Source organism: Psammomys obesus, unplaced genomic scaffold (genome assembly GCF_907164565.1).
Source record: "Psammomys obesus unplaced genomic scaffold, mPsaObe1.curated_primary_1811, whole genome shotgun sequence".
NCBI lineage: Eukaryota > Metazoa > Chordata > Mammalia > Rodentia > Muridae > Psammomys > Psammomys obesus.
This window is the reverse complement of record NW_026586463.1, coordinates 219,438-246,840: the sequence shown is the minus strand read 5'-3', so window position 1 is coordinate 246,840 and position 27,403 is coordinate 219,438. Positions and strand designations below refer to the sequence as shown.

The window sequence follows — 27,403 nt, the reverse complement described above, 5'->3', positions numbered from 1 at the left end:
TTTTAAGTTATTACGCTAATAAACCTTTAAAGCACCTTGAATGCACACAGGTTTTTCGAGACAGGGCTTCTCTGTGTAGCCTTGGCTGTCCTGGACTCGCTTTGTAGCAGTGCAAACTGCGTACAACCTTTTTTTTTTTTAATTAGCTGATTAATTTATTTTTCATGCAACTTAATATTGACATTTATGTCCCCAAACTTACGGTGGTCCTTCTGCCTCAGCCTCCCAAGTTCTGGCATTTACAGGTGTGAGGCTCTGTACCCAGGGTTCCTTTTCAAAGTCTTTGCAATGATGAATATCAAGCCCAAGGCCTTTTTTGTTCTGTTCAGTTGTTTTTTGAGACAGGGTTTCCTTAGGTAGCCCTTGTCCTGGAACTCACTCTGTAGACCAGGCTGGCCTCAAAGTCAGATCTGCTTGCCTCTGCTTCCCAAGTGTTGGGATTAAAGGCCTGCGTCACCATGGGCCAAACCCAGGCCTTATGCATGCTTACCAAATGTCCACCTCTGAGCTACATTTCCACTCCAAAATTGATTGCTAATTTCAACTGGTTTATTTGTAAAATATATTTGATGGCAAAGAGCAGGATCTTTTAAGAGTTCTTGAGCAGACTGAATCTTTCTGACAGTGGTGGACAGAACAGATGTAGCCCACAGGATCAGAAACACGGACAGTTGAATGTACTGGGTCATGTAAGCCACAGCGTTCTGAGGCTTCCTGCCACACAGTTTCGAATGGGAAATTCTGGCTTGTGGGAATTTTTTCTTTGTTCTTTTTTGAGGCAGTATCCTTGTCTTCCAGTGCCCGAGCAAGCATGTAACTAACCTTCCTTTGATGGGCCAGAGCTTCTTCCTTGTCATTCAGCTGTAAACACAGAAGTCAGAAATGTACCAGGTAGTGAGTCGAAGAAAGGGAGTACTGCATTTTATTAAAACACTGCATCTTAGATGTTAACAATAGTATTTTAGAGTAATCTTGAATCAAATGCCAGGGGGCTGAAGAGGAATTTTAGGATTTATTTTGTGTTCATGTTTCTGTGTGAGTGCCATGGAGTATGTTAGAGCTGGTGGACAGCTTGCAGGAGTCAGTTCTTTCCTTTTGCCACGTGTGTCCTGGAATGGAATTCAAGTTGTCTGGCCTGGCAGCAGGCTCCGTCACCTTCTGAGCCAGCTCAGTGGCTGAACTGCCTCACCCCACCTACCCGTCCAGAGCTCGGTTTATAGATCAGCCTGCCTGTCTCCCAGCAGCTGTGCCCCACCGCTGCCCAGCTTGTGCTTTTTTATTTTTATTTTTTTATTTCAGGTTTTTATTTATCTCTGTATGTGTGATGTATGTGCCATGTGTGTGCAGGTACCCAAGAAGGCCAGTAGAGGGTGTCAGATCACCCAAAACTGGATTTACAGTTTTGTGAGCCACTCAGTGCCAGTTCTGGGAACTGAGCTTGGGTCTTCTAGAAGAGAAGTAAGTGCTCTTAACTAAGGAGCCAACCTGAGCCATGTCTCCAACCCCAGGATCTTTTTTTTTTTCTCCCAAGGTGGCAAGGGTGGGGGTGGAGACAGCAGTGAGGAGGCTCATCAAGGAAGGCTACTTGTCTTTCAAGCTTGGTGAACTGAATCCAGTCCTTGAACTCACATAGAAATACCAGACCTGATGCACAGAGCTGACCTCTGACCCCACATGTGCCATGGCATGCATTCCCACACATACGTCGTACATACGTACAACAACAGACGTTTCCTTAAAAACCCAACAACTTTGTGTTGCTTCTGTTTAATCCTGTAAGTCACCTTGAGATGGGGACAACTGTGTATATGTACGTAATCCCAACATGGATGTATTTCTGAAAGAATACTTAAAGCTGTATCTGATCTTGTTTTTATGTATTTATATATAAATAAATACGTCATCAGAGTCAAAGTGTGTTTGCTCGGAGTACCTGAGCCCGCGTCTTGGTTTAGTAGCCATCTTTGGAAGGGTAACAGGACTGACCACAGGTTGTGTTAATGATGTAAAGTACTGTGGCTAAGTGCCTGGGATACTTCAATGTGTTGGAATGAGTCGCTGACCCCTCCTCAGATGTGGAACCTGAAGCCTTCACAGAGGCGATCTACATGGAAGAGGAAAGGGTTGGCAGGGAGATGGTGGAGAGTGGGACCCCATGGAGAAGGGGCCCTAAGAGGCAAGCATGGTTTAGAATAGGACCACAGCCCCTGACAAAAGCAAGCAAAGGTACTAACCAAATCTCTTAGCATCTTTAAGACCTCTTTCAGGTTGTCCTGGTCCTCAGCCCTCTTGGAACTGTTTTCTGAAGGGAGTATTCCCAGCAGTCTCTGCCCTAACGTCTTCTTTCTCCTTTGTGCTGGATATCCTGAAATTCAGTGGGAGAATTCAGCTGAGAAAAACACACTCACTGATATTAGTTGCAATAAAAGAAGTACCTGTGAGGCAAGGCTAATGAGCTCCTAAGTCAGTCCAGAGGTCACTCTCACAAAGCCACAAGGACTGGTGTCAGGTGGTACAGTATGATGGCGGCTGTGGACTTCAGGGTGGGAGTGGGAGACTGTGGGATGGGGGCTGTGCTGTTGGGAACTCGGTGCTTGGGCCCCGAGTCATCACAGTCTTCAGGGGCAGCAGAAAGCCAGGGCTCGTGTGGGATTCCCTAATTTTAAACGTCTCTGCACAGGCTGACAGAAGTGCCATTGTCTTGTGTAGCAAGCACTGTTACCTGCTGAGCCGTCTTCAGCCCAAGACTTGCTAAACTTCATGTAGTAACAACTACATGAAATAATTCAATTTTATCTCTTTCCTGTGCCTCATAGATTTATTAAATCCCAAAGCAACCACCCCCTCCATTCTTGCCCCTTGCCCCCTACCTACCGTCCTCTTTGAGGTGTTGCCTGTTCGTCCATGTTGCTGCTCTTCTACACTTATCCACGCGTGTCAGTCTCAGGGCCTGGTCGTTTTTCCTCATTAATTGTTGCTCAAAAGCAATTCTGAATGCATCTGCCGTCATGAGCGCCTCTTCCTTGCTCTTCTGCAGAATTTCCATCTGAAAGAGTGTTGGGAGCCATCACAGGTAAAACTGGAATCCCGTTTTGCACAGAAATCTCTGTATTCCTCTCTGTTCTATCTAGTTTACCTAGATCAGCACCTGCCCATGCTACCAGCTCTCTGGCCCGGACGCCTTGTGTCTGCCAACTCTCTGCCAATTCGGCTCTTGGCCAAGTGTCTGTCCTGCCCACATCCTGGAGGAAGGGCACAGTTGGAAAGGAGAAAAGAAAAAAAGGGTAAAACAATGGCTGGGCATGTGGTGTATGACTTTAATCCCAGCACTGGGGAGGCAGAAGCAGACAGAGTTCTTGAGTTTGATGCCAGCCTGGTCTACAGACCAAGTTCCAGGGCAGCCAGAGCTACACAGAGAAACCCTGCCTTAGAAAGCCAAAAAGAAAAAAGAAAAAAAAGTAAAACTGTTTTAGAACTATGCCAAATCACAACTATCAGTTGATGAAATTCCAGGCATGCTGACACTAAACATGTCTATTTCCTCCGCAGAAGTTATTGTCCTGCTAACCTCTGACAGAACTGAGACTCACCCAGCCCAGAGCTACACAGACAGGGAACAGTGGTGCTAAGGTGTTAGCAAGCTCGGGGCATGATGGTTCCTTCCATTTCAGTTAAGCTCTATATCCTCCCACTAACCAGTGTTAAGTCTACTGGTTTTAAGTGTAAATACACCTTTTCCCTCTGTTAACTGTGTTTTGGGGGCCAGGTATAAATGAGAAAGTGTGACTTTAAAAAATATTAACTACACACTTAGTCAAACAACTTTACACAGCTTCAGCTCTTCATGCGGCGTACCATGTGTATTTTGGAACCAGGCAAACGAAAGCTAAGCACGTTAACGCGATCACAGAAAGCCAAGCCTGTGTTCCACAGTCAGTGACTCCTCAGATGAAGTCATTACCGCAAATATTGCCATTTATTCTACTGCTAACAAGGAAATGGAACTGACGCCTCTGCGGTTGCACTGGTGTGGTGCATACCTCATGTCTGAGCTGAAGGACCAGCTTCCGAGTAGATGCTGCCATTCTGGCACATGAGCAGGGGCTCCCACCAGGACCGTGACACAAGCAGGCTCCAAGGACTGCAAGCTTGAAACCAGAAGACATTACCTGTTACCTAGGGTCATGCTGCCTTGGCCACACACAAACACCATCCCACAGCCCTGCACATGCCAGTCACGCCTCTGAGCTAAAGAAAGTGGAATGTGTGAGAGTAATTATTTTATGTTTAATTATAAAAATGTGTTTACATATATTATAAATGATGTATATAATACATATTTTAAGGAAAGCTGAGATAAATTTGTGATCTGAGTGGAAATGACCACAAATGAGACATCATTATTTACAACAAAAACTTCAAAGAATTCTACCTTGCTTCCTTTTCACTCTCAAAACCTTTAATCCTGGCATTCATCCCCAGTAGCTTTGAGTGTGCAGCCAGAATTTCGCCTAACCAAGCATTAATCCTAACGTGTGCTTCCTGTGACAGGCGTGACCCCTATAGCCAGCATTCACTAGGTCTCCCTCCTCCAACAAGACTGCTCAGAATGAACAGGGAATTTTATTTTGCCCCTGGGAAAAGTAATCATACTTCCATTCTTAAAAAAAAAAAAAAAATTACTCTGCAATCATGCCCTATATCTTAAAATATTTCTTAGGCAAGGACTGTAGTAAAGCTACTTGTAGCCCTGGCCCATCACAGTGAAGAAACAGGGGCACTCCTGCTTGACCTGCCCAGCCTCAGTTGGATGGCGCCCCCTGCAGCCCTTCAGTGAGGATAAAGTGAGAAAGTCCTCAGAAGGAGCCTGCTCCACCCAGCACTGGAGCGTGGCTCAAGCACTGTTAAGGTAAGAATGGACCAGCGGCAGGAAACAGCACATTCTCCAGGGTCCAACAGTTGTGCCTCTTGGGCATGGCACCAACCTGGGCAAATCCCAAGGGCCTCTCACACCCTAGCCTGAGTAGCTACGTCTGCTGCTGTCCTAGAGCAGGAGGGAGGGAAAGCAGGCGGACGACGTCCTGCATCCATCATAGATGCATGGGTACCTCGAGCCCGGACACCTCGGTGAAGCCACTCTCCTGACCCAGGTTCTCCTGAGCCATCTTCTGCTGCTTGATATCCAACATGGCGAGAGCCTCCAAGTACCGCTGAGTCAAAACTAGGAAGGGCCACACATGACAGTTAGCTCTGAGGTCAGAACTTTGTGGACTTACACCAGTGCCGTACACTCATTTCTTCTAAGTAACACACACCTCAGACATAACCCACAAGACTGGGCTCCATCCAGAAGACCTATCTGAGGAAACCCACCTCATCTGAGTGTCAGGGGAGAAAAGAAATCTGTAATAGCTATGTCTTTTCATTTTGTTTTTCTGTGCATTGGTTTTGCCTGCATGCATGTCTGTGTGAAGGTGTCAGATCCCACGGAACTGGAGTTAGAAACAGTTGTGAGCTGCCATGTGGGTGCTGGGAATTGAACTGGGACCTCTGGAGGAGCAGCCAGCGCTCCTAAGTGCAGCGGAGCCATGTCTCCAGCTCCGAAAAAGCTACTTCCTGTGGGGAAGCCTCTTTGCCACCCAGGCCTGCTGTTAGTTTGCTCTAGGGAATTTTGTAGATTTGGGGTTTCTTGCTACATAGAGCCCTGGCTGTCCTAGAACTCATTTTATAACTAGGCTGACCCTGGAACTCACAGGCAGGCTCAAGAGATACTAGAGAGAAACTGATTAATGAACACAGCCTTTGTTTTGGAGTATCAGAAAGCTCTGGAGATAGTTAGAGCAGTATGTCAACACCACTGAATTCATCACTTTTGCTTATGTAAGGATATTTTTGAAGATTTCAGACAATGCACAATGTAGTTTGATTATATCCACCTCCACTCTTTTCACCAACTCCTCCAACTGCTGCTGCTTGTTTGTTTCTTTTCTGTAGCCTTTGGCTGTCATCAAATTCGCTATATAGACCAGGCCGGCCTCACACTCACAGATCCACCTGCCTCTGCCCCCTGAATGCTGGAATTAAGGTGAGTGCCACCACAGCCCAACTGTTTATTTTTAAATGATTAAGGTTATGTTGTATGGATTTCACCTTGATTTAGGAAATCTAAACAAACAAAAAACTGAAACTATTTAAAAATCTCAGTGATGCATTTCTTTTTATTTTCCTTAAATTATATTACTTCAAAATACTAGCATTTTGCCTGTATTGACAAGAGTGTTCTTGCTATATTATATTCTGTATGTGCTGTCTTTAAACATATTTTAAAAGAATCATTAAAATACATTACTCACCAGCATTTTCAGACTTGAGCATTTTTATTTCTTCTGTCTTTACCTTCAGATTCTCTGTGAGGACTGCATTGTCACAGTTTAGTCTGGAAAAAAGAAACTTAATAATTAAAGTAGTAATACCTCACAGCAAAAATATTTTTATTTCTCCAACTTACTACATTTTGTTTGTGGGAGGCACAAAAATGCTCACGTGATCAAAGGACAACTTGTGGGCGTGGGTTCTCCTGTGTGGGTCTTTGCATCAAACTCGGGTCACTGGGCTTGGTGGCAAGTATTTTGTTTTTGTTGTTGTTTTGCTTTTGTTTTTTGACAGGGTTTTTCATTGTAACCTCAGCTGTCCTGGACTTGCTTTGTAGACCAGGCTGGCCTCGAACTCACAGAGATCTGCCTGCCTCTGCCTCCCTAAATTCTGGGATTACAGGCATACCACCACAGCGGGCTAGTGGCAAGTGTTCTTATCTACTTAGCCATTTCACCTTCAACTTATACTCTTTATCTTATGTATATGAACACTCTGTTTTCATGCACACCAGAAGAGGAAATCAGATTCTATTTCAGATGGCTGTGAGCCACCATTTGGTTGCTGGGAATTGAACTCAGGACCTCTGGAAGAGCAGTCAGTGCTCTTAAACTAAGCCATTTCTCCAGCCCTCAATTTATACTCCTAAGTCTTTTACTTAGTCGAGAACTCAGCAAAGCCCAAATTCACATTAATTCTCCTTCACATTAACACAGTTTTAATTTGACTTAATAACCACTTGGATACTGACTCTGTGCTTAGGCCATCTTAGACAGGTCCTTTTGTAAACTGTGGATGTGGGTTGATGCAGAGTCACTGTAGGTCCGTGGATTATAACCAGCGGATTAAACAAGTGGGAATGTTGATGGTGGGAAGCTGTGCACAGGGAGGGCATATGAGAAATTGCTATACTTCCCACCAGTGTGGCTTCAATCCTTTACAAAAAAAAGGCAAAGGCAAAGGCAAACCCAAAGTCCTTCACTGGGGGATGGGGCAAGAAACACCCACACATGTTCTCAGCACCATTATTCAAAATAGCTGTAAGGCGGAAGCAAGCCCCCAGTGGCCATCTAGGGTTGAAGGTGTAAATGAAGATGATTAGAGATACAGGTCAGAGCCTTCTTCTTGGAAGAAGATTGGAGATCTTGGAAGGAAATTCTGAAAGATGTTACAACATGGGGGAACCTTGCAGGACAACTAAAAAGGACAAACGCAGCAGGATCCTGTAACAGGAAGCACTCAGAGTAGTCAAACTCAAAGAGACAAGGAAGTGAGTGTCGGCCACCAGTGCCTTTGGGAGGACCAGTGAAGAGTGGCGGTTTGAGGGGATCCTGGACGAATGGTGGTAATGGCTGTACAACTGACTCCTCTTCTAGATTTTTGTTTGTCTCGTGTAACTTGAGATAACCTGAACTCTCTAGGTAGCTGAGGACGATCTTGAACTCTCCATCCTCCAGTCAAGCAGTGGTATCCCAGGCAGATGCCACCATTCCATGCTCGTTTGTTTTGAGAGTCTTACTGTCTAGCCAAAGCTAACTTGATCCTCCTGGCTTGGGCCTTCCTAGTGTTAGTACAGGCCTGTGCTACCACACCCGGTTTAATGTGACTAGGTTATTTAGTTTGGAGATAGGATCTTGCAGTGTAGCCGTGGCTGGCCTGACACACTGTAGTCCAGGTTGGCCTCAAACGTCCAGCAGTTATCCTGCCTTGGCCTCTTGAGTGTTGGTGTTGCAGGCATGCAACCCTATGCAATCCTATGTGGGACTCAATATCACTGAACTATACTTTTTTTTTTTAAAACAATAGAGGGCCTCTGTGTAGACTTGGCTGTCCTGGAGCTCATTCTGTCGACCAGGATGGCCTCGAACTCATAGAGATCTACCTGCCTCTGCCTCCTGAGTGCTGGGATTAAAGGTGTGCGTCACCACGACCTGGCCTATGTTTTTCAATGGTCAAGATGGTAAGTTTTATGTTAGATAATTATGTTCACATAATTAAAGACAAAGGAGGAGCCAGTGCTGATGCAGCTCAGTGATGGAGCATTTGTGTAGCCTGCACCCTGAGTGAGAGAGAGAGAGAGAGAGAGAGAGAGAGAGACTCCAATGCCCTCTTCTAGCCTCTGTGAGCATTTGCACTCATCTACACATATCCACACTTAGACATGTATATATGTAAGTAAAAAATTAAATAATTAATTAAATAATTAATTAAATAATTAAATTAAAATTAAATCTTAAAAACATAAAACCAACCCCAGGGATGAAGAGATGGCTCAGCACTTAAGAGCACCGACTGCTCTTCCAGAGGACCTGAGTTCAATTCCCAGCACCCACAGGGTGGCTCACAACTGTCTATAATGCCAGTTCCAGGGGATCTGACACCCTCACACAGATATGCATGCCCATAAAGATAAATCTTAAATGATAAAAAATTTAAAAAGATAATTCCAAAAACAGAAGCCAGACTTTAAGCTTATAGCCTGAAGACCAGGATTCAATCCCTGGGATCCACAGAGTGGAAGAAGAGAACCAACTCTGATGAGTTGCCCTATGACCTCTATGTATTCACCATCCTGTGTCATGTCCCCCTTAATAATTGCAAAATAAAAATATATACTTATCAAGACATTCATAATGATGTTTATTGAAATTACTCTATGTTCTACTACAGATTGACTTCAAATGATTAAAAAACATCATGAAAAAACAATCATGAGATGGTTGGTTGGGAGTTTAGCTCAGTTGGTAAATTGTTTGCCTAGAATCCAGGAAACCTTAGATTGAGTGACCACCACCATATAAACTGGACATGGCAACACACACCTGAAATCTCACCACTGAGGAAATGGAGGCAGGAAGATCAGAAGTTCAAGGCCATCTCTGACAAACCTGGGAAGCACCTGACCCTTTCTCCAAATAAGTAAAGAAATATAATCATAATAGTAAGGTTTCTCAGTCAAAAATGAGATGTAGAGCCAATGAGGTGGTTCAGTAGGTAAAGGCATTTGCTGCCAAGCCTGATGACCTGAATTTTAGCCCCATTATCCACAGGGTGGAAGGAGAGAATCAACTCCCAAAAGTTGCCCTCGGACTTCCTCATGCTCACTGTGGCGTGGGCTAACTTCCCACAGAGATTAATAAGTAAATGTAACACAATTTTTTAAGGTAAATACACAAAACTTTTAAAAAGGATTTATTATTTATAGTGTTCTGCCTGCATGTGTGCCTGCAGGCCAGAAGAGGGCACCAGATCTCACTATAGATGGTTATGAGCCACCATGTAGTTGGGAATTGAACTCAGGACCTTTGGAAGAACAGACTGTGCTTTTAACCTCTAAGCCATCTCTCAAAGGTTATAAAATTTGCTTTAAAAGCGCACACACACACACACACACACACACACACACACACACACACACACACAAAATTAAAGGATAAAAAAGAAAGGAAAGAGAAGAGAGTGTAGCCAGGCATAGTGGTACACACCTGTAGTCCCAACACTCAGAGAGGCAGAGGCAGGTGGATCTCTATGAGTTTGAGCCAGCCTGGTCTATAAAGTGAGTCCAGGACAGCCAAGGCTACACAGAGAAACCTTGTCTCAAAAAACAAAACAAACAAGATGAAGAAGAAAGAAAAGAAACTGTGAAATAGAATAGGTTTCCTGAGGTTCCAGGAATTGATTTTCACAATGAATTCTCTCTAATTTTCCCCACAAAGTTAGTGAGTATAAACCCAGAGCCTTGCCCATGCTAGAGAAACATCTTCACATATATGTATGTGTGTGTATGTATAGCTGCGTGTGTATGTACACACACATAATAAACAGACATGCACAAATACAGTTTAGCTGGGAATGGCAATACACTTGGGTAATCCCTCACCTGGGAAGCCAACATACATGTTGGCCTATGTATTGAGAGCCTTTCCCAAGAATAAGAAAAATGTGGGGTCTGGAGAGCTGGCTTAGTGCCAAGAGTCTTTAGAGGAGCCCACTTTGGTTCCCATCACCTATGTCAGGTGACTTGCAACTGCCTGAACCCCCGGCTCCAGGGGATCTGACGCCCTCTTCTGGACCCCTACACATATGCACACAATTACAAAATAATAGAAATTTTAAAATAATGGTTTTTTTTCTTTTTTAGTTTTTTGAGACAGGGTTTCTCTGCATAGCCTTGGCTGTCCTACACTCACTTTTTAGACCAGCCTGGCCTCGAACTCACAGAGATCCACCTTCCTCTGCTTCCCTAACTCCCTAAGCACTGGGATTACAGGTGTGCACCACTGTGCCCAGTAATATTTTCTGAAAACATAAGAAAAAAAAATACTTCGATAATGTGTTTTTGTATTTTATCTTTGCTGCTGTTTGTCTGAGGGAAGGAGGAGAACAGATGTGGCATGTTCGTACAGTGGATTCCCTTTCACACTGAAAGAGAAACGCTCTAGAACATGGAGGAGTTTGCAGGACCTTGCTGAGACACAGTCTCGTGTTTACTGCTGCATATAGCAGGCTGGCTGGCCTGTGGGCTTCTGGACAGGCCTGTGTCTCCATGGCCCATCTTGCCATCGGCATGCGGGAATCACAGATAAACGCTCCCCCATGGGTCCTGGGGGTCTGAAAATCGTGTGCTCACACTTGGGGAGCGAACGCTTTAGCCGCTGCACCGTCCCCCACGGCTGCTGTGTTCGATGTTGCTCTAGCCAGGCCTTCAGCACGGAGCAGCATCCATGCCCTTTTAAAATTTTTATTTCAAGACAATCACATTAAATTGCCTGGAACTTAGAATCCTTTTGCTTCAGTTTCCCCAGCAGCTGACACAGTCGTGAAGCACACTGCATATATATCTATATCTGTAGATAAATAAGTATATAAACAGATACATATGAAAATAACAGAAAAATGTGGAAATGGTAAATGGGTAGGCAGTGAGAATTTTATTTATAGCTTGCTCAAAGACTGTCTAAAACTACATTTGAATTACATGCATTTTAAAACTTCCCTTGGGAAAATTCTGGATGATACTATACATGCCTGGACTAAGGATGTGCCTCAGTTGGAGTGTAGGTGTACAAGGCCCTGGGTTTAATTATCAGTGCCGTAAGTATACAAACCTGTCATATTTTTGGGTCCAAGATTCCTCTATGTTTTTAAATCTATCCTGATCAAATTCCATTTCCCAACGCAAGGCATTTATTTCCTACAGAAAGAGAAATATCACCTTCAAATTAAAAAAAAAAAAAAAAAAGCATTCATGGAAAATTATCAGCATAAATCACTCAGAGACACCAAGAGGGTGAAGGAACTCATTTAATCATACAACAGTTAAAAGAGTAAAAATGATGTTCAGAAGAGTCTATGCCATTTGTAAAATACATCAAATGGGCTCCTTTAGCACTTAGACACACTTTGCCAAAGCTCACTGAACAAACAAAAGAAATTTCAAACTGTTTGAGTTAAAAATTTGCTGTACTGCCTGGTGGTGGTGGTGGCACACTCCTTTAAGGCTAGCACTTAAACTCAGAGATCAGGTGGATCTCTGAGTTCCAATCTACAGAATGAGTTCCGGTATAGCCAGGACTACACGGAGAAATCCTGTCTTAAAAACAACAACAACAACAAAAAACAAAATGGAGCTGGAGAGATGGGCCAGTGGTTAAGAGCCCGGAGTGCTTCCTTCCTCCCCCACCCAGGTGCTGAGTTCAAGTCCCAGCATCCCCACGGGTGGCTCACAGTTGTCTATAACTGTAGTCCAATGGGATACAATGCCCTCTTCCGGTGAACAGATACATGCAGACAAAACATCTATATACATAAAAAAATAAATAAATCTTAAAAAAAAAAAATCACTGTACTGAGCACAGATTTCTCAGCGCCCACTTTTGCTCATGGAAACACCAGAAACTAAATTTACACTTGGGAGTCTTAGCCCAAATGGCCCCATCTACAATGATCCTAATTTTTCTTGTTTTTTTTTTTTTGTTTGTTTGTTTCTTTCAAGACAGGGTTTCTCTGTGTAGCCTTGGCTATACTGGACTGGCTTAGTAGAGCAGGCTGGCCTTGAACTCACAGAGATCTTCCTGCCTCTGCCTCCTGAGTGCTGGGATTAAAGGAGTGCACCACTATGCCTGGTAATTCTAAATTTCATATATAGTCTGACCCTGGAGGCAGAGGAAGAAAGACAGAAGGAAAATGAGAAGTGCCAAGTTGGCAAATCCTCTGCTATCATAAGAAGGAAATAAATTATACTTTACCCACGTGACAATCTGTTTTAAAATGTAAGTGCCCAAACGGAAAACCATCCAAGATCAAAGTATTCCTTAACGAGAGCACCACAAATGACTCACCCATTATTGTGATTAGCCTAAGGAAATTATGTTTAAATATCATCAGACTAACAGCTGCAAATACCTTCTCCAAAGATCTCTTTTGTTCTATGGTTTTTTGAAGGACTGTCTGTGTGTGGCTTGTGGCTTTTCCAAGCACTGCCTAAGGAAAAAAATAAAAATAAAACCAGCATCAGTAAGATTACATTTTAACATTCCTATCTGCACACTACGGCATCTATGCACACATTCCTGTGAGCACATTTTATTTTTTTAAGATTTATTTTATTTTTAATGTGTCTGTGTGTTTGTGTGTGCAGGTACCTGAGGAGGCCAGAAGGGGAAGTCTCCTGGAGCTGGAGTTGAGGCAGCTGTGAACTGCCTGACGTGGGTGCTAGGAATCAAACTTGGGCCCTGTGCAAAAGCGGTAAGTGCTGAACCATCTCTCCAGCCCGACATTTTATTTTGTTATTTTAATTTTATTCTCGAGATAGGGTTTCTCTGTGTAGCTTTGGCTGTCCTAGACTCGTTTTGTAGAGCAGGCTGGTCTTGAATTCACTGGGGTCTGCCTGCCTCTGCCTCTCTGAGTGCTAGGGTTACAGCTCTGTCCCTCTGTGGCTGGCTCCAGCCCCATATTTTAATTTAAGATAACAGAATATTAGCAAAATGATTAAATGACAGCAACTTTTGTGTGTGTGTGTGTGTGTGGGGAATAATAGTTTAAAATTCAGACGATCTTTGCTCTTTCTTTCCCAAATGTGATTGGATGGATGACTTTTCTTGGCAGGGAATTATACACAGCAGCATTATTCATCATCATCAGAATGAAGAAATAACTGAAATATATATCAGCTGGTAGGCGAAAGATACATAAAACATGTATGGCTATAAAACAGAATATTAGTAATAAAAAGAAATTATTGCTGGCCATGGTGGTGCATGTCTTTAATCCCAGCACTCAGGAGGCAGAGGCAGGAGGATCTCTGAGTTTGAGGCCAGCCTAGTCTGCAGAGGGAGTTCCAGGACAGCCAGGGCTACATACAGAAACCTTGTCTTGAAAAAAACAAAGCAAAACAAAAACCAAGCCAGCCAACCAAACAGATCTATTAAAAAAGATCAGGAAATTATGCTATTAAAATATCTGTATCTTGAGGCTGGAGAGATACCTCAGAGGTTAAGAGCACTGGCTGTTCTTCCAAAGGTCCGGAGTTCAGTTCCCAGCAACCACATGGTGGTTCACAACCATCTATGTGTGCCCTCTTCTGGCGTGTAGGCACACATGCAGACAGAGTAATATATAAATAATAAACCTTTAAAAAATAATGAAATCTCTGTATCGCAGATGGGGCAGTGGGGGCGCACACTTTTAATCCCAGCACGCAGGGAGGCAGAGGCAGGCAGGTCTCTGTGAGTTTGAGGCCAGCCTGCTCTACAAAGTGAGTTCCAGGACAGCCAGGGCTACACAGAGACCCCCTGTCTTAAAAAACAAAAATGAAAAAAACAAATATGCATCTCAAAAAACCCAACAATATTAAGCACCAACACGTTTATTTTACAAGGTAGAAATACCACTCATTACTGTTGGTTGTTTTTGGCATGTGAGTGTGTTCCCAAAACAGGGTCCCAGGATGCAACCTGGTCTTGAACTCTTCATCCTCCTGCCACTGCCTCCTGAGTGCAGGAATTACAATGCCACTTATTACTGGAATATGTTAAGTGATGAAAATTTCAGACATAGGGCTAGGGAGATGGCTCAGAGGTTATGAGCACTGGTTGTTTTTCCAGAGGACCCTGGTTCAATTCCCCAGCACCCACATGGTAGCTCACAACTGTCTGTAATTTCGGTTCTAGAAGATACAGACAAAACATCAATGTACATAAAAATAAATAAATCTTTAAATTCTTACCATGCTTTGAAGGATTTTCAGTGCTTCCTCTTTACCTTCAAGTTGTCTCTGAGATGCTTCCAGTTCAGTTTTTAAAATCTCTACTTCCTGAGGACAGAGATGCAGTAAGCCTTTACTTCTGACCCCTGTAACTGGCCAGTGGCTAGTCCAGAGTTACTCTTACCAAGGCGGAGCTGTCAGAGTGAACCAGTCAGGCTACAACTAAGAAAGAGCCTCACCATCAAGTTCCAGCTAGAACAAAGGCCTGCCTCTTGCTTTTACCCATGTAGGAACATGGAAAATAAGGAAAGAAAATGTTGGTGTTGTTTTATTTAACAAAGGGTCTCAAATGGCTTCAAACCGCTTAGGCAGTCAAAGACAGCCTTGAACGGTTCATCTTCCTGACCCCACCTCCCAGGTGCTGGGGTGACAGATGTGCACTGCCACACCCACATGAAAAGAAAAATCTTTAGTGCTGCAGGATACCTGATCACACTGTGAACCCCAAGATTGTGTCGCTTACTGGAAAAACCTGTTTCTAGTTGCGGTGTGACTCAGCCCTAAAACATACATTTAATCCCAGAGCTTTCTGCTTGAGCAGAAAGATTAAACAAAGATTTAATAAAATCAACCATAGTTCGAGAGATGGAGCAAGCAACCAGTTGACAGGGAATACAGGAAAAACCACAGAAAGTAAGAGGAAGTCAGAAAGACAAGAGATGCACAGGAAGTAGGAGGGAGGGACATTCAGTTTGAGAGTTTTTGAGATAGCATGGAGAAAGAGAGTCTTTTATTGGGATATCAGCTGATGAGGAGGTCAGCTGGGTGCTTCCTCTGTCTCTCTGAGAGAGCAGGCTTTCACCCCAAAATCTGGCTCCCAAGTTTTCATTGGTGAAAGGGAATGATTGAGGCTTTGTTAAAAACATTACCACATAAAATAAGCACATGGCTACCTATCCAACTGTAGCAGCTGCTACCGTCTGAATTCTGACACCTGCTTCCAAGTTTGTTCGTATCATGAACATGAACCTATCTGGAAAGGGGGCTTAACATATAAGTTAAGATAAAAACCAAATCAAATAAAAAATACTTCCATCTTCAGACTATAGAGCCCATCTGAGCTGAGACCACTTCAAAAATGCCTTCCAAGGAGCAGCTGAAGAGCTCCACTCTGTGGAAATGGAGCATTTACAGAACTACACGCCTGAGTGACACTTTCCCTTTACCGACTGTGACGTAGACATGCTGACAAACTTAGTTTAAGGATATAATCCAGTTGCAATTGGATTAAGGTGGGCCCCAATCTAATGACAAGTGTGCCTGTGAAATAAGAGGCACCTCGGGCACCGTCCCCTGGAGGACAAGGCCATGAGAGGCAGAGACTGGACATGTGCACTACAGCCTAGGAACGCCACGGGCTGCTGCCGCCTTCAGAGGCAGCATGGTGATCTAAAACCTTAACTTCAGACTTTCTCCCTCTGCAGGCTCTCCCTCTTCAGACTGAGCTAATGAGAAGATTCTGCTGTGGCTGGGCAGTCCCTCCCTCCCCCCTCTTGTTACAGAAGTTTATGGCCCTACTGAATGCTTGCTTCGATGCCCCTTGGCTTGCAGGCTAGTCAAGGCTAAACCACGTGGTGTGGAGCATCCCCAAGCCCCTGAGACCTTACGACTTGGAAACTCCCTTTGTTATTTGGAATGGAAGGCTCTCCCTTCAAGACACCATCACATCACCTCACCGCCTCTCTTTTCTAATTTCTAGCAACTCTCTAGTCTTCTGACTTTAAGGACATTAAATTAAGATAGACTTTTCGAGCCCCACATACAAGAAAAGCGTCTACAAGGAAGCATTACGAATCTTCCCCAATAAGTTTAGAGAGGCCAAAGAAGCACTGGGCATGCTTACATAAGGGGGCTTTTTAAGAGACAAAAACTGGGGCCAGCAAGATGGCTCAGCAGGTTAAGGAGCTTGCCACCAAGTGTGACGACCTAAGTGAGATCATTGGTACCCACAGGATAGATGAGAGAACCAACTCCAGCAAGTTGTTTCCTGATGTCCACAAGTATGCTGCGGCAATACACACAGAGAAGGGAGGGAGGGAGAGAGGGAAGGGAAAGGAAGGGAAGAAAGGAAGGAAAGGAAGGAAAGAAGGAAGGAAGGAAGGAAGGAAGGAAGGAAGGAAGGAAGGGAGGAAAGGAAGGGAGGGAGGGAGGGAGGAAGGGAGGGAGGGAAGAAAGGAAGGAAGGAAGGAAAGAAGGAAGGAAGAAAGGAAAGAAGGAAAGAAGGATGAAATTATCCCAGCACTCAGGGAGCCAGAGGCAAGCAGATCTCTGAGTTCAAGGCCAGCCTCATCTACAAAGTGAGACCAGGACAGGGAAGGCTACACAGAAAAACTCTGTCTTGAAAAAGGAAAAGGAAAAAAAAAAGAAGAAAATGAGAGAGAGACAGGCAGAGACAGTCACAGAGAGAGACATACACACACAGGAAGAGAGAAAGAGAGACTAAGAAACAGAGGAGGCCTGTTGAAAAGTGTGACTTCCTAGATGAAGGGAAGAAGGGGATCTGGGGACTAGCTGGGTGTGAAGCTCACTTTTAGCATCACACAGGACATACCTCTAAAGCTTCATGAAGACGTTGCCTTAACTGTTCATTTGACAAGTCTGAATTAGAATCTATTGGAGGAAAAACATCAAATACTTTCTTTAGTTAAATACCGGTTATTTAGCTGGGTGTGGTGGCCTGCTTCTTAAATTCTGACACTTAGGAGGCAGAGGCAGGTGGAACTCTCTGAGTTAGAGACCAGGCTGGTCTACAGAGTCCTGGTCTCCAGGACGGCCAGAGCTATGTAGAAAGACCCTGTTTCAAATGCTCACACCACACTCTGCAAATTACAAGGCATTTGTTTACAAAATATTAAATATTTCTCTAAATTGCAAAGTGAAAAAAATTATTGTAACTAATGATAAATATATGAACTCTAGGGGCTGGAGAGATGGCTCAGCAGTTAAAGCACTGGCTGCTCTTCACTGGTGGCTCACAACCATCTATAATGAGATCTGGTGCCCTCTTCTAGTGTGCAGGCAGAAAATTGTATACATAATAAATAAATAAACCTTTAAAAAATATGAACCCTAAAATATCCACAGATTAAAAGATATGTGGTTTTGGAAAAAAAAAACAGCTTCTAAAGGACTGTAAAATGAAATTTATGTTAATGAGTTGAGTAATTATTAGGCAAATGTGTAGGAAAACATGAATCTTTTTTTAAAATAATTTATTTGATTTTATTCTCTGTGCATTGGTATGAAGATGTCAGAATCTGTGAACTGGAGTTACAGACAGTTGTGAGCTGCCATGTGGGTGCTGGGAATTGAACCCGAGTCCTTTGAAAGAGCAGAGAGTGCTCTTAACCGCAGAGCCATCTCTCCAGCCCCACACGAATCTTCTAAGTCAATTAAGTGGGTTTCAGTATTTAGCTTAAGCTTAATCACTGTACTAATAATAATACCTCAGGACTAAGCTTTAATTTCTGTCCAGAGGCATTGACCAACTAGACGTCTTCTGTAACTTTAATTTCATAATTTGTTCATTTTATTTCCAGAACCTGCACCTGGCACCTGGGGGACCCCTAGGTGTTGGCTGGGGCCGGGGTAGGCCGGGCATAGAACTGCCTCGCACAATTGGGAGTGGAGGTAAGCAGCCACCAGACTCACGAGCAGAATCTCAGGGCAGACTGGCTTCTGCACGTCACAACTGCTGCCCTACTCGGAAACAAAACATCAGTTCCTTTTAACCCCAGATTCTTTCAAGAGAAAGCCAACGAGGCGGACCAGAGGGAAATGTGCCTGCCACCAAGCCCAACGGGAGCGCCATCCTGGGACTCACGGTGGAAGGAAACTGGCTCCTTCAAGTTGCGGCATTCCTTGGCATGGGCTTGCATCCCCCGACACCCCCCCGCACGCCCATAAATAGACAAATTTAACCTAAAAAAACTTTTTAAAAAAGATTTATTTTTATGAATGCTCTGCCTGCACAAACACAAGGAAGTTAGTTAGAAGAGGGCATCAGACACGGTTACAGATGGTTGTGAGCCACCATGTGGGTGCTGGGAATTGAACTCAGGACCTCTAGAAAAAGCAGCCAGGGTTCTTAACTGCTGAACTATCTCTCCAGCTTTCCTAAAAAACAATCTTAAGGAACTAGTGATGAAAATCTAGCATGGTTACTGACTTTCACGTGCTGGGAGTGTAAGAGCCCCGATACTATCACAGGGGAAGGAAAGCAAGAAGGCCCCGAGTTCTTACCAGCGCTGCTCTGCCGCTGGTAGCCAGACACTCTGCATCCATGAGCACACGCATCTCCACAGCCCTTATTCCCGGGATACTGGAAAACGGTTTCGCTTCTTTTTTCCCCCTTTCTTGGAAAGGCAGGAGGGCTCAGGTTCTTTTCCTCTGACCTTCTCCTAGATGTAGTCGAACATGAAACTTCATAAATGCCACCGGGTTTTCTTCCGAGGCCATACCCCAGGTCACCCTCCGTCATGTCATCCTCCTCTGCTCCCCACACGTCCTCCGACTCGCTCGATGACCTCGACACCTTGCTCATTAGCCAGATGCTGTTTTTATCATACGGGAAAACAGGCTGCCTGTAGGGAGGGAAAGCAGTGGTTAAGGAGCAGCCAGCAGATTCAGCACTCCTTCTTCTGTTTCCCCCAAAGAACAGGAAAACATTTATGTCAAGGCAGTACCTACCAGTCCGTGTCCACTGTCACTAACTTACAACTGCCAAGTTGTGAGTAAAGAAAATATGGTGTGTGTATGCACAGAAAGTAATTTACTCAGTATTGAGAGGGAGAGAGAGAGACTGAAGAGATGGCTCAGTGGTTAGGGGCACTTGCTGCTTGCAGAGCAGTGGAGTTCAAGTCCCAGCACCCACATCTAGCAGCTCACAACTGCCTGTAACTCCAGCTACCCTCTTGTGGCCTCCAAGGGCACCTGCACACAAGTGGTAAACAAACAGAAAAACAGGCACACACAGTCACATAAATATAAATTAAAATTTAAAATTAAAACAAAACCTAACACACACACACAGACACAGACACACACACGTTCTTTTCAATCTTAACTAGAAATATTTAACATCTCAGGTCTTTTTCCATAGGAAAGGGCCCCAGCTCTTACTTCAAAGACAGATGTGAACTCCAGGGAAGGCAGGGAAGGTATTAAGTGTGAATGCAGGGCCTACTGATCAGGGAAGAGCAGTCTACCGAGATGACAGACACTTTAAAACCCAAGCTTACAAAAGAAGCGGTTCTGTTTAGACAAGTCTCAGAGGGCACAACTCAGACAAGCTGGAAGAGACGCCCATGATCAACAGTGTTACAGAAAGACTCAGCCTCCTGCCTCTGTCCCTGCTGCGCCCTTTACTTTGGATCTGCATGGCTTCCAGAGAATAGTCCAGAAAGGTACCCCTCTCCTCAGTTTCCTCCTTTTCTTTCCTTCTCAAATTACACTGTCACATTTGTGTTCAAAATCCCCTTCTATTGTGTAACTCCGAGTGCAAACCAAAAGCCTGTGTCATGGCCAAAGGCCCTGCATTCTGTCCAGCTCTGTTCATTGCCATGCTGGCCACCCCGTGCTCTCTGCGGCTCTTGTGCACCCCAGACCTGGATATTTGCACACCTGATCCCTCAGCCTCTTTGGGCCATTACTTCAGTGCCAGCCACCTTCTCAGTGGCCTTGCTTGGGATACTAGCTACATCACAAGGTAGGAGGCACCAGCTGTTGCCCGGTGGCAGAGCGCTTGCCTGGCACACCCCCAACACTGCAAAATAAAATAAACAAGAGCTGGAGAGACAGCTCGGAGGGTAAGAACACTGCTTGCTCTTCCAGAGGTCCTGAGTTCAGGTCCCGGCAACCACAAGGTGGCTCACAACCATCTATAATGAGATCTGGCTCTCTTCTGGAGTTCAGGTGTACACGAAGGCAGAACACTGTATGCATAATAAATAAATAAATCTTAAAAAATAAACAAAATTGCAAGCCATGGAAGCACTTATCTATGAAGTTACAAGCACACAGGCTTCTAACGTCAGGAAGGAGTCAATTCACACTCAGCCTGGGCTACACAGGAAGAGCTAGCCTTAAAATAAAAGAACTACCCAGAGTGGGCGGGTACCCAGAGATCTGCCTGCCTGTGCCTCCGGGATGCCGGGATAAAGAGCATGATCCCCATGTCCAGCTTCACTTCCTGATTCCACTTCACTCCTTCCTTTCTTTCCTCCGCAGTTTACTTATTTCTCAAACTTGCACCAATCCGTCTGATGAGGTGGGGGAGATGAGGAAGCAGCAGGTGACTCGGGCCTCCTCACGGTGTTTCTGTACTAGGCCAGGTCAGCCACCGGCACACTCCCCTCCGCCACAGCCCAAACGTGCTCCGATCACCCCCCCACCCCCCGCACAGAATGCACACGGCAGCAGATGCAGGGTGCCCGCCGCGCTCCACAGTACTCCACAACTCAACTGAAGCGCAACTGTGGCTCAATAAAGACTTGTTTACTAAACAAATACGAAAAGAGGAGAGAATGCACAAACATGAACACTTGCCTCCACGGCAAGGTCACGCAACGGGCGGGTCCGCAAGCCTCCACGCTAGGCTCCAGGGGATTGCCCTCTTTTCCAGAGACAGCATCTTAGAGAACGCGCCGCCCCTGAACCCTTTCAGCCCCCGGCCTGGCCCCCCAGGGTCACTTACTTGGTCACAGGGAGCAACTGCTGCGCCCGATACTCAGCCTCCTCCCTTCAGTATGGAGCGCAGCGAGCTCAGGCTTTCAACACTGGGCATTTCAAAACAGCGGATCTGCTGCAACTGTGTAGAAATAATTTACCTTTTTTTTTTTTTTTTAAACTATGAGTTAAAAAAAAATCTAATGTCAAGCTTCAATTCAATGAGAAGACCTATAATTGATATTAATAATGATAATAATTATACTATGAATACTAATCGTTTTGATCACATTAACAAGCCTCGGGCATATGAGACTGTTAGTCCTGTCTGCTTAAGCAGATGCTTGCCAGCACCTCCAAAGAAACTGAACCAGTTTTGGGCTTTTTGCCGAGATCGCTATTTCATTTTTCACTATTAAAACCATACATCGGTGGTGGTGGCTGAAGTGCACACCTTTAATCCCAGCAGTCAGAAGGCAGAGGCAGGCAGATCTCTGAGTTCAAGGCCTGCCTGGTCTACAGAGCACGTTCCAGGACAGCCAGGGTTACTCAGAGAAACCCTGTCTCAAAAATAAATTAAACAAACCAACAAACCACAGTTACACAAGCCTGCAGACCTGCACACATGTTCTCTCTCACACATAGATAAAGAAATAAAATAATTGTTAAAAAAAAAAAAGAAACTAGAAATAATCCAAGCGTCCAACTCCAGGAGTGACCACAGAACTGAAAATTCAGCAATTCATTTCATCCAACAGCTGTGTATGGTGGGACGCACTGGTACTGCCAGCACTCAGAAGCAGGGGAGTCACACATTTTGAGATAGCTTGATACAAGCCTTTTGCTTTCTTTCCTTCCTTCTCTTCTTTCAAAATGAATTTATTATGTATACACTGTTCTTCCTGCATATCAGAAGAGGGCACCAAATCTCATTTTAGATGGTTGTGAGCCACCATGTGGCTGCTGGGAATTGAACTCAGGACTTTAAGAGCAGCCAGTGCTCTTAACCTCTGAGCCAGCTCTCCAGTCCTACAAGCCTTTTTCTAAAAAGCAATCAGGAATAACAAAGTCTATAGACCATAGGGCATAGGAGGTTAAAGCAGGAGGATCAAAAATTTGAGGCCAGCATAGGTTACATGGTGAGATCCCGCACAGCCTGGGCTAAATGTCAAGATCCTGTCTCCCAAAACCAACCAACCAACCAAAACCAAAAATACAGCAAAACAGGAACTCTTCAGTGCGCCTATTGCATCTGGTGTGCATGCAACAACAGCGGTGAAGGTCAGACCTTCTGCTAGCAAAGAGGCAGGTACTAGATGAGATCTTGTTAAAAGGAGTGCACAGAGACAGCTGGCTGGGCTGGCTAGTTCAGTGGTGGAGCACTTGCCTAGCATGCACGGGGCCCTGGGCTCAGTGCCCAGTGCACAAGTAAAAAATGTATTGGCCAAAGGAACGAACCGGTTTACTCTGAATCTCCTAGGTTATAAGAAGGTCAGTGACAGCTAAACAGATTAATAGTTGTCTGCAATGAGACGGTTGGTCTCAAAGATCACTAAGAAATTTGGGAGTGGTTATAGAATAGTCTTTCTCTCTCTCTCTTTTTGAGACAGGATCTCTCTATTACATAACCCTGGCTGTCTGGGAACACCTCACTATGTAGACTAGGCTGGCCTTAAACTCACAGAGTTCCACCTGCCACTGCCTCCCAAGGGCTGGGATGAAAGGTGTACACTCCCATGCCCAGCCTGAATAGTTCTATATTTTAGCCAGAGTGGTAATTTGTCAAAACTCAACAATTTGTATATTTTTTTTTGTACATTTTATTTAATTTTTTCATTTTATCTGCACTGGTGTTTTGCCTACATGTATGTCTGTGTGAGAGTGTTGCATCTCCGGGGACTGGGCAGTTGTGAGCTGCCATGTGGTTGCTGGGAATTGAACCTGGGTCCCCTGGAAGAGCAGACAGTACTCTTAACTATGGAGCCATCTTCTAAAGCCCCCACTTCGTATATTTAAAGTGGCATGCAAATTTTATTTAAGTAATATGGCAGCACTTTAAAACATAAAACACACAAAAATTGGACTATGATATAACAGACTTGCCAATTAATTGGGCTCTCCCAGAAAAAAAAGAATCCTGGACCCATTATATAGCCCAGGCTGGTCTTGAACTCCAGATCCTCCAGCCCTGGCCTCCCAAATGCTGGGATTACTAACATGTCACCAGGTCTGAAAGCAGTTTTTAAAAACATGATGCCATCATAGGCAGCATTTGCTGCTTTCCCTGGCCTAGGTGCTTTACTCAGATTCCACGATGTCCCCACACACACCCTGCTGCAAAACATTGCTATTAAGCTGACAAGAGGTGGGAGAGGGGCTTTGTGGCCTCATGGCTGGTGACAGGTTAATAGTCTTCCACTGTTGAAGATCATGGGATCACGGTTTACAAAGTGTCCGGAACTCAAGAGCTGAAAACAAAAACCTGAAGCAGGTGAGCAGAGAAACACTGGAAGCAGATTGCTAGCTTATTCTTTTTCAGTTTCATAGAGTGACATCCCCTTTCTAAAAAGGCATGGTTATAGCCCACAGTGGTGGCCCACCCCTGGAATCCCAGCACTCAGGGGGGCAGAGGCAGGCAGACTGCTCAGAGTTCGAGGCCAGCCTGGTCTACAAAGGGAGTCCAGAACAGCCAAGGTTACACAGAGAAACCGTGTCTCGAAAAACAAAACAACAAAGGCATGGTTATCTTCCTTAAAAGTACACCTGGGAGATGGGGGCTGTGGCTTAGTGGCAGAATGCTTGCACAGCACACGGAAGGTCCTGGGTTGGGGTCCCAGCATTCCATGAAGCTAGTAATCTGCTTCAGGTGGTACATGCCACTCAAGAGGTAGAGGCAAGAGGATGAGAAGTTCCAGGTCATCCTCTGCCACACACAAGTTGGAGATACAGCCCGAGATACATGAAACCTTGGGTTTTGTTTGTTTGTTTTGTTTTTTTTAAGTCTATTTTAACTTACTTGTCAAGGTAGATAGGGAATTATTTATGGAACCAAAAAATAATGTGTTGGGAGACTACACAACCCTACTATAGTGTCCTGCTGGATAAACGCGATCTTGGGCTTCACTATAAGAGGTCCACAGATTTATCTAGAATATAGGAAGCCCTGGATTCAATCCCCAAAGACCAAAAGGAGAAGGAAGGAAGAGGACAGGGAGGAGGACAAGAAGAGCCACCTATCTGCCTGCAAAGGCTCTTTTTCCTCTTCTGCTTCCTTCTGTATAGTTTGCCTTCCACTTTTACCACTCTTGAGCACACATTTCCAGCTGGCTGTCTGTAATTCAAATATAACTCAAAACAAGTTCATTACCTTCCCCACCTCCAATCCAGGTCTCTGCCAGAGTTCTCTATTTTCTCAAACCATCAAGTGAAAAACTTAGGAATCAGTTTCCCCTCTTTTGCATTTTAATCTCTTAGTTGAATTTCTGAGTGCTTCCTCTGGGCCCCCTCTACACACCGTTGCGTAGTCGATACTTTTAATAAAGATCTAAGGATGTCCTCTCTTGCCCTAAGACGGTCCACGACTCCCATCCCATCCGTTCAAGGAGTGTGTCTCATTTGCTCACATCTAACAGCCGCTCCAAGATACTTGTTGAAGAGAATTGAGAGAGGACAAATTCCATCCGGGAAACGTAGGCCAGCTGGATCTACCCTCACTCGCCTGACAACTTTTGTTTTAGCAAACAAGGTGATCAAACAGCTACCTACTTCCTGTCTGGCTTGGGAAAAAAACCTAACATAACCGCTCCTTAGTGAACCGTGGCCCGCTTCACTTTGCTGTGGGGCTTTCTATAGTAACTTTTAACTTTATAAGAATTTTAAATTTACCATTAGTTGCAAAGATTTAAACCTATACTCCTTCACTGAAATTCCTCTAAGGTTAGCACTAGGGTACATTTATCAACAATCGAGACAGGTTAAACTAACCCACAGACCCGCGAATTTCCTGTTTTCTCGAGAACTTTGGTTCGTTCCTTTTTGTTTCAGGATATTGAAACCAAGACATTGCACAGCGTTTAGTGCGATGCAGCTCTACAGCGCAAAATTAGTAGAAAAATAATATCAAGAAACAGAAACAAGGTTTTTGAAATCGGTATTCCCCAGTGTCAGACGAGGCCATCCAGGGCTGGCTGTGCGGGAAGAGCAGCCGGTGTGCTAACCTGACCACCCCCCGCAGTTCCCTCTTCTGCTCCTGGCCCTCCCCACCGCGGGACTGAAGCGGCGCTCTGCCCGTCCGTCCCAAGGATCGAACCTGCCGCCGCGCAGTCCCGGCGCCCTTTCGGTGGCTCGTCCCGCACCGCCGCGCGTCCTCCGGCCGCGTGACCGCACGACCGTCGCCGGGGACCAGGAGGGCCGCCAGGTCCCGGTGGGCCCGCGGCGCCCCAGTCCTCAGCCGCGTCCGGGCCTGCGTGAAACCGGATGTTAGCCGCCCTCCTCCGCCTGCAGTTCCAAAGCCGGACGGACAGCCGCAAGGACAGCCGACGTGCAAACAAAAGCCCGAGATTTAGAGCAGCCCAGGACGAGGCGAGCGACAGAACGCTTTAAATGAGATGGACTTCAGGAACCCCTCGGGGAAGAGTGCGCCTGAGGTGAGGTTCCCGAGAGGCAGGTCCTGGACCGCAGGCCTCCTGCAGCGTGGGCCAGAGGGCGTGCTGGGGCGCAGGGGAGGCAGGGCTGGTGGCTAGACCACCCTGCACATCTCCTGCCACAGGCGCGCCTGGCGCTAATCCGGTAGGCCGATCCACGTCATTGCCCTGCTGCAATGACTAGTGGTCACCCTTTAATAACCGAGGGCTTTGAGGTTGCCAAACGTTTCCCTAGGCTTAAAGATCACCCGGTTTAGAAACAGAGATCAGGTCCTCTTGCAGTAATGAACCTCTCAGTTCCTCTCCAGAGCCAGTCTGTATTGTCCTTAGAGGGAACCCCGACTTGGAAGAACGGGATTTCCCTTGGCAGACCTTCTGCCTCTGCCGTGACCTACGTGGAGTCACTCTTTCATACAAGCCCATGTAAAACCTAGCTTCTGCGCTTGACCCCAATACCTGTATGGCAACTTGTGAACTTCTAGGGGTGGCTGTGTGAATTCACAGCTCCTTAAATATGTGTGTGTTTCTCTGTGTAGCTTTGGCTATTCTGGACTCACTTTGTAGCCCAGGCTGGCCTCGAACTCAGAGATCTGCCTGCCTCTGCCCACTTGAGTGCTGGGATTACAGGCGTGCACCAACACGTCCAGATCTATACATGTGCAACGGTATACAGAAAACCAGTAACGTTTTCTAAAGGGAGGTGACCTGGGGAGAAAGGTGGACTAAAAGGCCAGTAAAACATTTTGTACCAAGTAAGTTCTGTATACAGACCAGGAAACATTTGCCGTATCCAGCGTAGCTCCAGGGACAGTCCTGACTAGGGGTGGGCAAGGGACTGAAGACATGACACAGGCAGGAAAGCTGTCAGGTGGACTGGACCCTGTGGCGGAGAAGCCAAGCATCCTAGCTCAGCTTGTTGGGAGGAGAGTGACTGCATACAGCTAACTAGGAGGTGGTGCCGCAGATAACCAAGGATGCCACGTTTATGGTTCACATGGAGACAGGGTTAGCAAATCTCAGTACGAGCGGTCTCTAGGCTGTGAACACCCAGAGAGGAAAGCTGCAGGGACATTTTCTGCACAGTAGACATGCACACCAACCACAGGAAGGCTTGCCATCCCTCTGAGCCCCCGGGAGTCAGCTTTCCTAAGGGTCTGAAGCTATGGGGGCCCTGACATGGCTGTGCACACATCAATGGTACACATTCACTCAAGACTTCATTCATCTGGGCCTTCCTTGGCCCCCCGAAATTGTTAGTCCATTTTTTTTTTTTTGGTATGTGTATGTGATGTCAGTCGTCTTTCTTGCTCACACTAGTACCCTCTTGCTGAACCCAGAGCTAGCCAGTCCAGCTGGTCTAGTGAGCCAGCTCGTCCCAGGGCTGTGTCCCCAAGGCTGGGTTTACAGCCTAATGCCTGTGCTGTAAGCACTTTATCCACTGTGCCATCTCCCCAGT

The 27,403-nt window shown here is 45.4% G+C and overlaps 1 protein-coding gene across 4 annotated transcripts; it reads right to left on the bottom strand.

The window, feature by feature from the left end:
* Positions 1-527: 527 nt before the first annotated feature.
* Positions 528-26,082, bottom strand: Ccdc125 (coiled-coil domain containing 125). Of its 4 annotated transcripts, XM_055601884.1 has the most exons (13): positions 25,614-26,082; positions 21,333-21,446; positions 18,881-19,221; positions 17,190-17,248; positions 14,600-14,686; positions 12,778-12,855; positions 11,481-11,566; positions 6,354-6,436; positions 5,109-5,221; positions 4,041-4,148; positions 2,875-3,046; positions 2,235-2,365; positions 528-861 (listed from the first exon to the last, which is right to left on the bottom strand). In XM_055601884.1, exons 3-13 carry the CDS (start codon positions 19,179-19,181, stop codon positions 550-552), a joined length of 1,530 nt encoding a protein of 509 aa, XP_055457859.1. In that variant the 5' UTR covers positions 19,182-19,221; positions 21,333-21,446; positions 25,614-26,082; the 3' UTR covers positions 528-549. The 4 variants fall into 4 exon arrangements, with proteins under 4 accessions (XP_055457859.1, XP_055457858.1, XP_055457861.1 ...); XM_055601883.1 differs by lacking the exon at positions 21,333-21,446; XM_055601885.1 differs by lacking the exons at positions 528-861; positions 21,333-21,446 and adding an exon at positions 1,624-2,104.
* Positions 26,083-27,403: the final 1,321 nt, after the last annotated feature.

Coding starts and splice junctions, on each gene's coding strand:
- Ccdc125 (XM_055601884.1), bottom strand. CDS start 19,181: ATGAGCAAGGTGTCGAGGTCATCGAGCGAGTCGGAGGACGTGTGGGGA. Junction 11,567..12,777: donor AAAAGAGATCTTTGGAGAAG/GTATTTGCAGCT, acceptor CTCTTTCTGTAG/GAAATAAATGCCTTGCGTTG. Junction 4,149..5,108: donor CCGAGGTGTCCGGGCTCGAG/GTACCCATGCAT, acceptor TCTGGTTTCAAG/CTTGCAGTCCTTGGAGCCTG.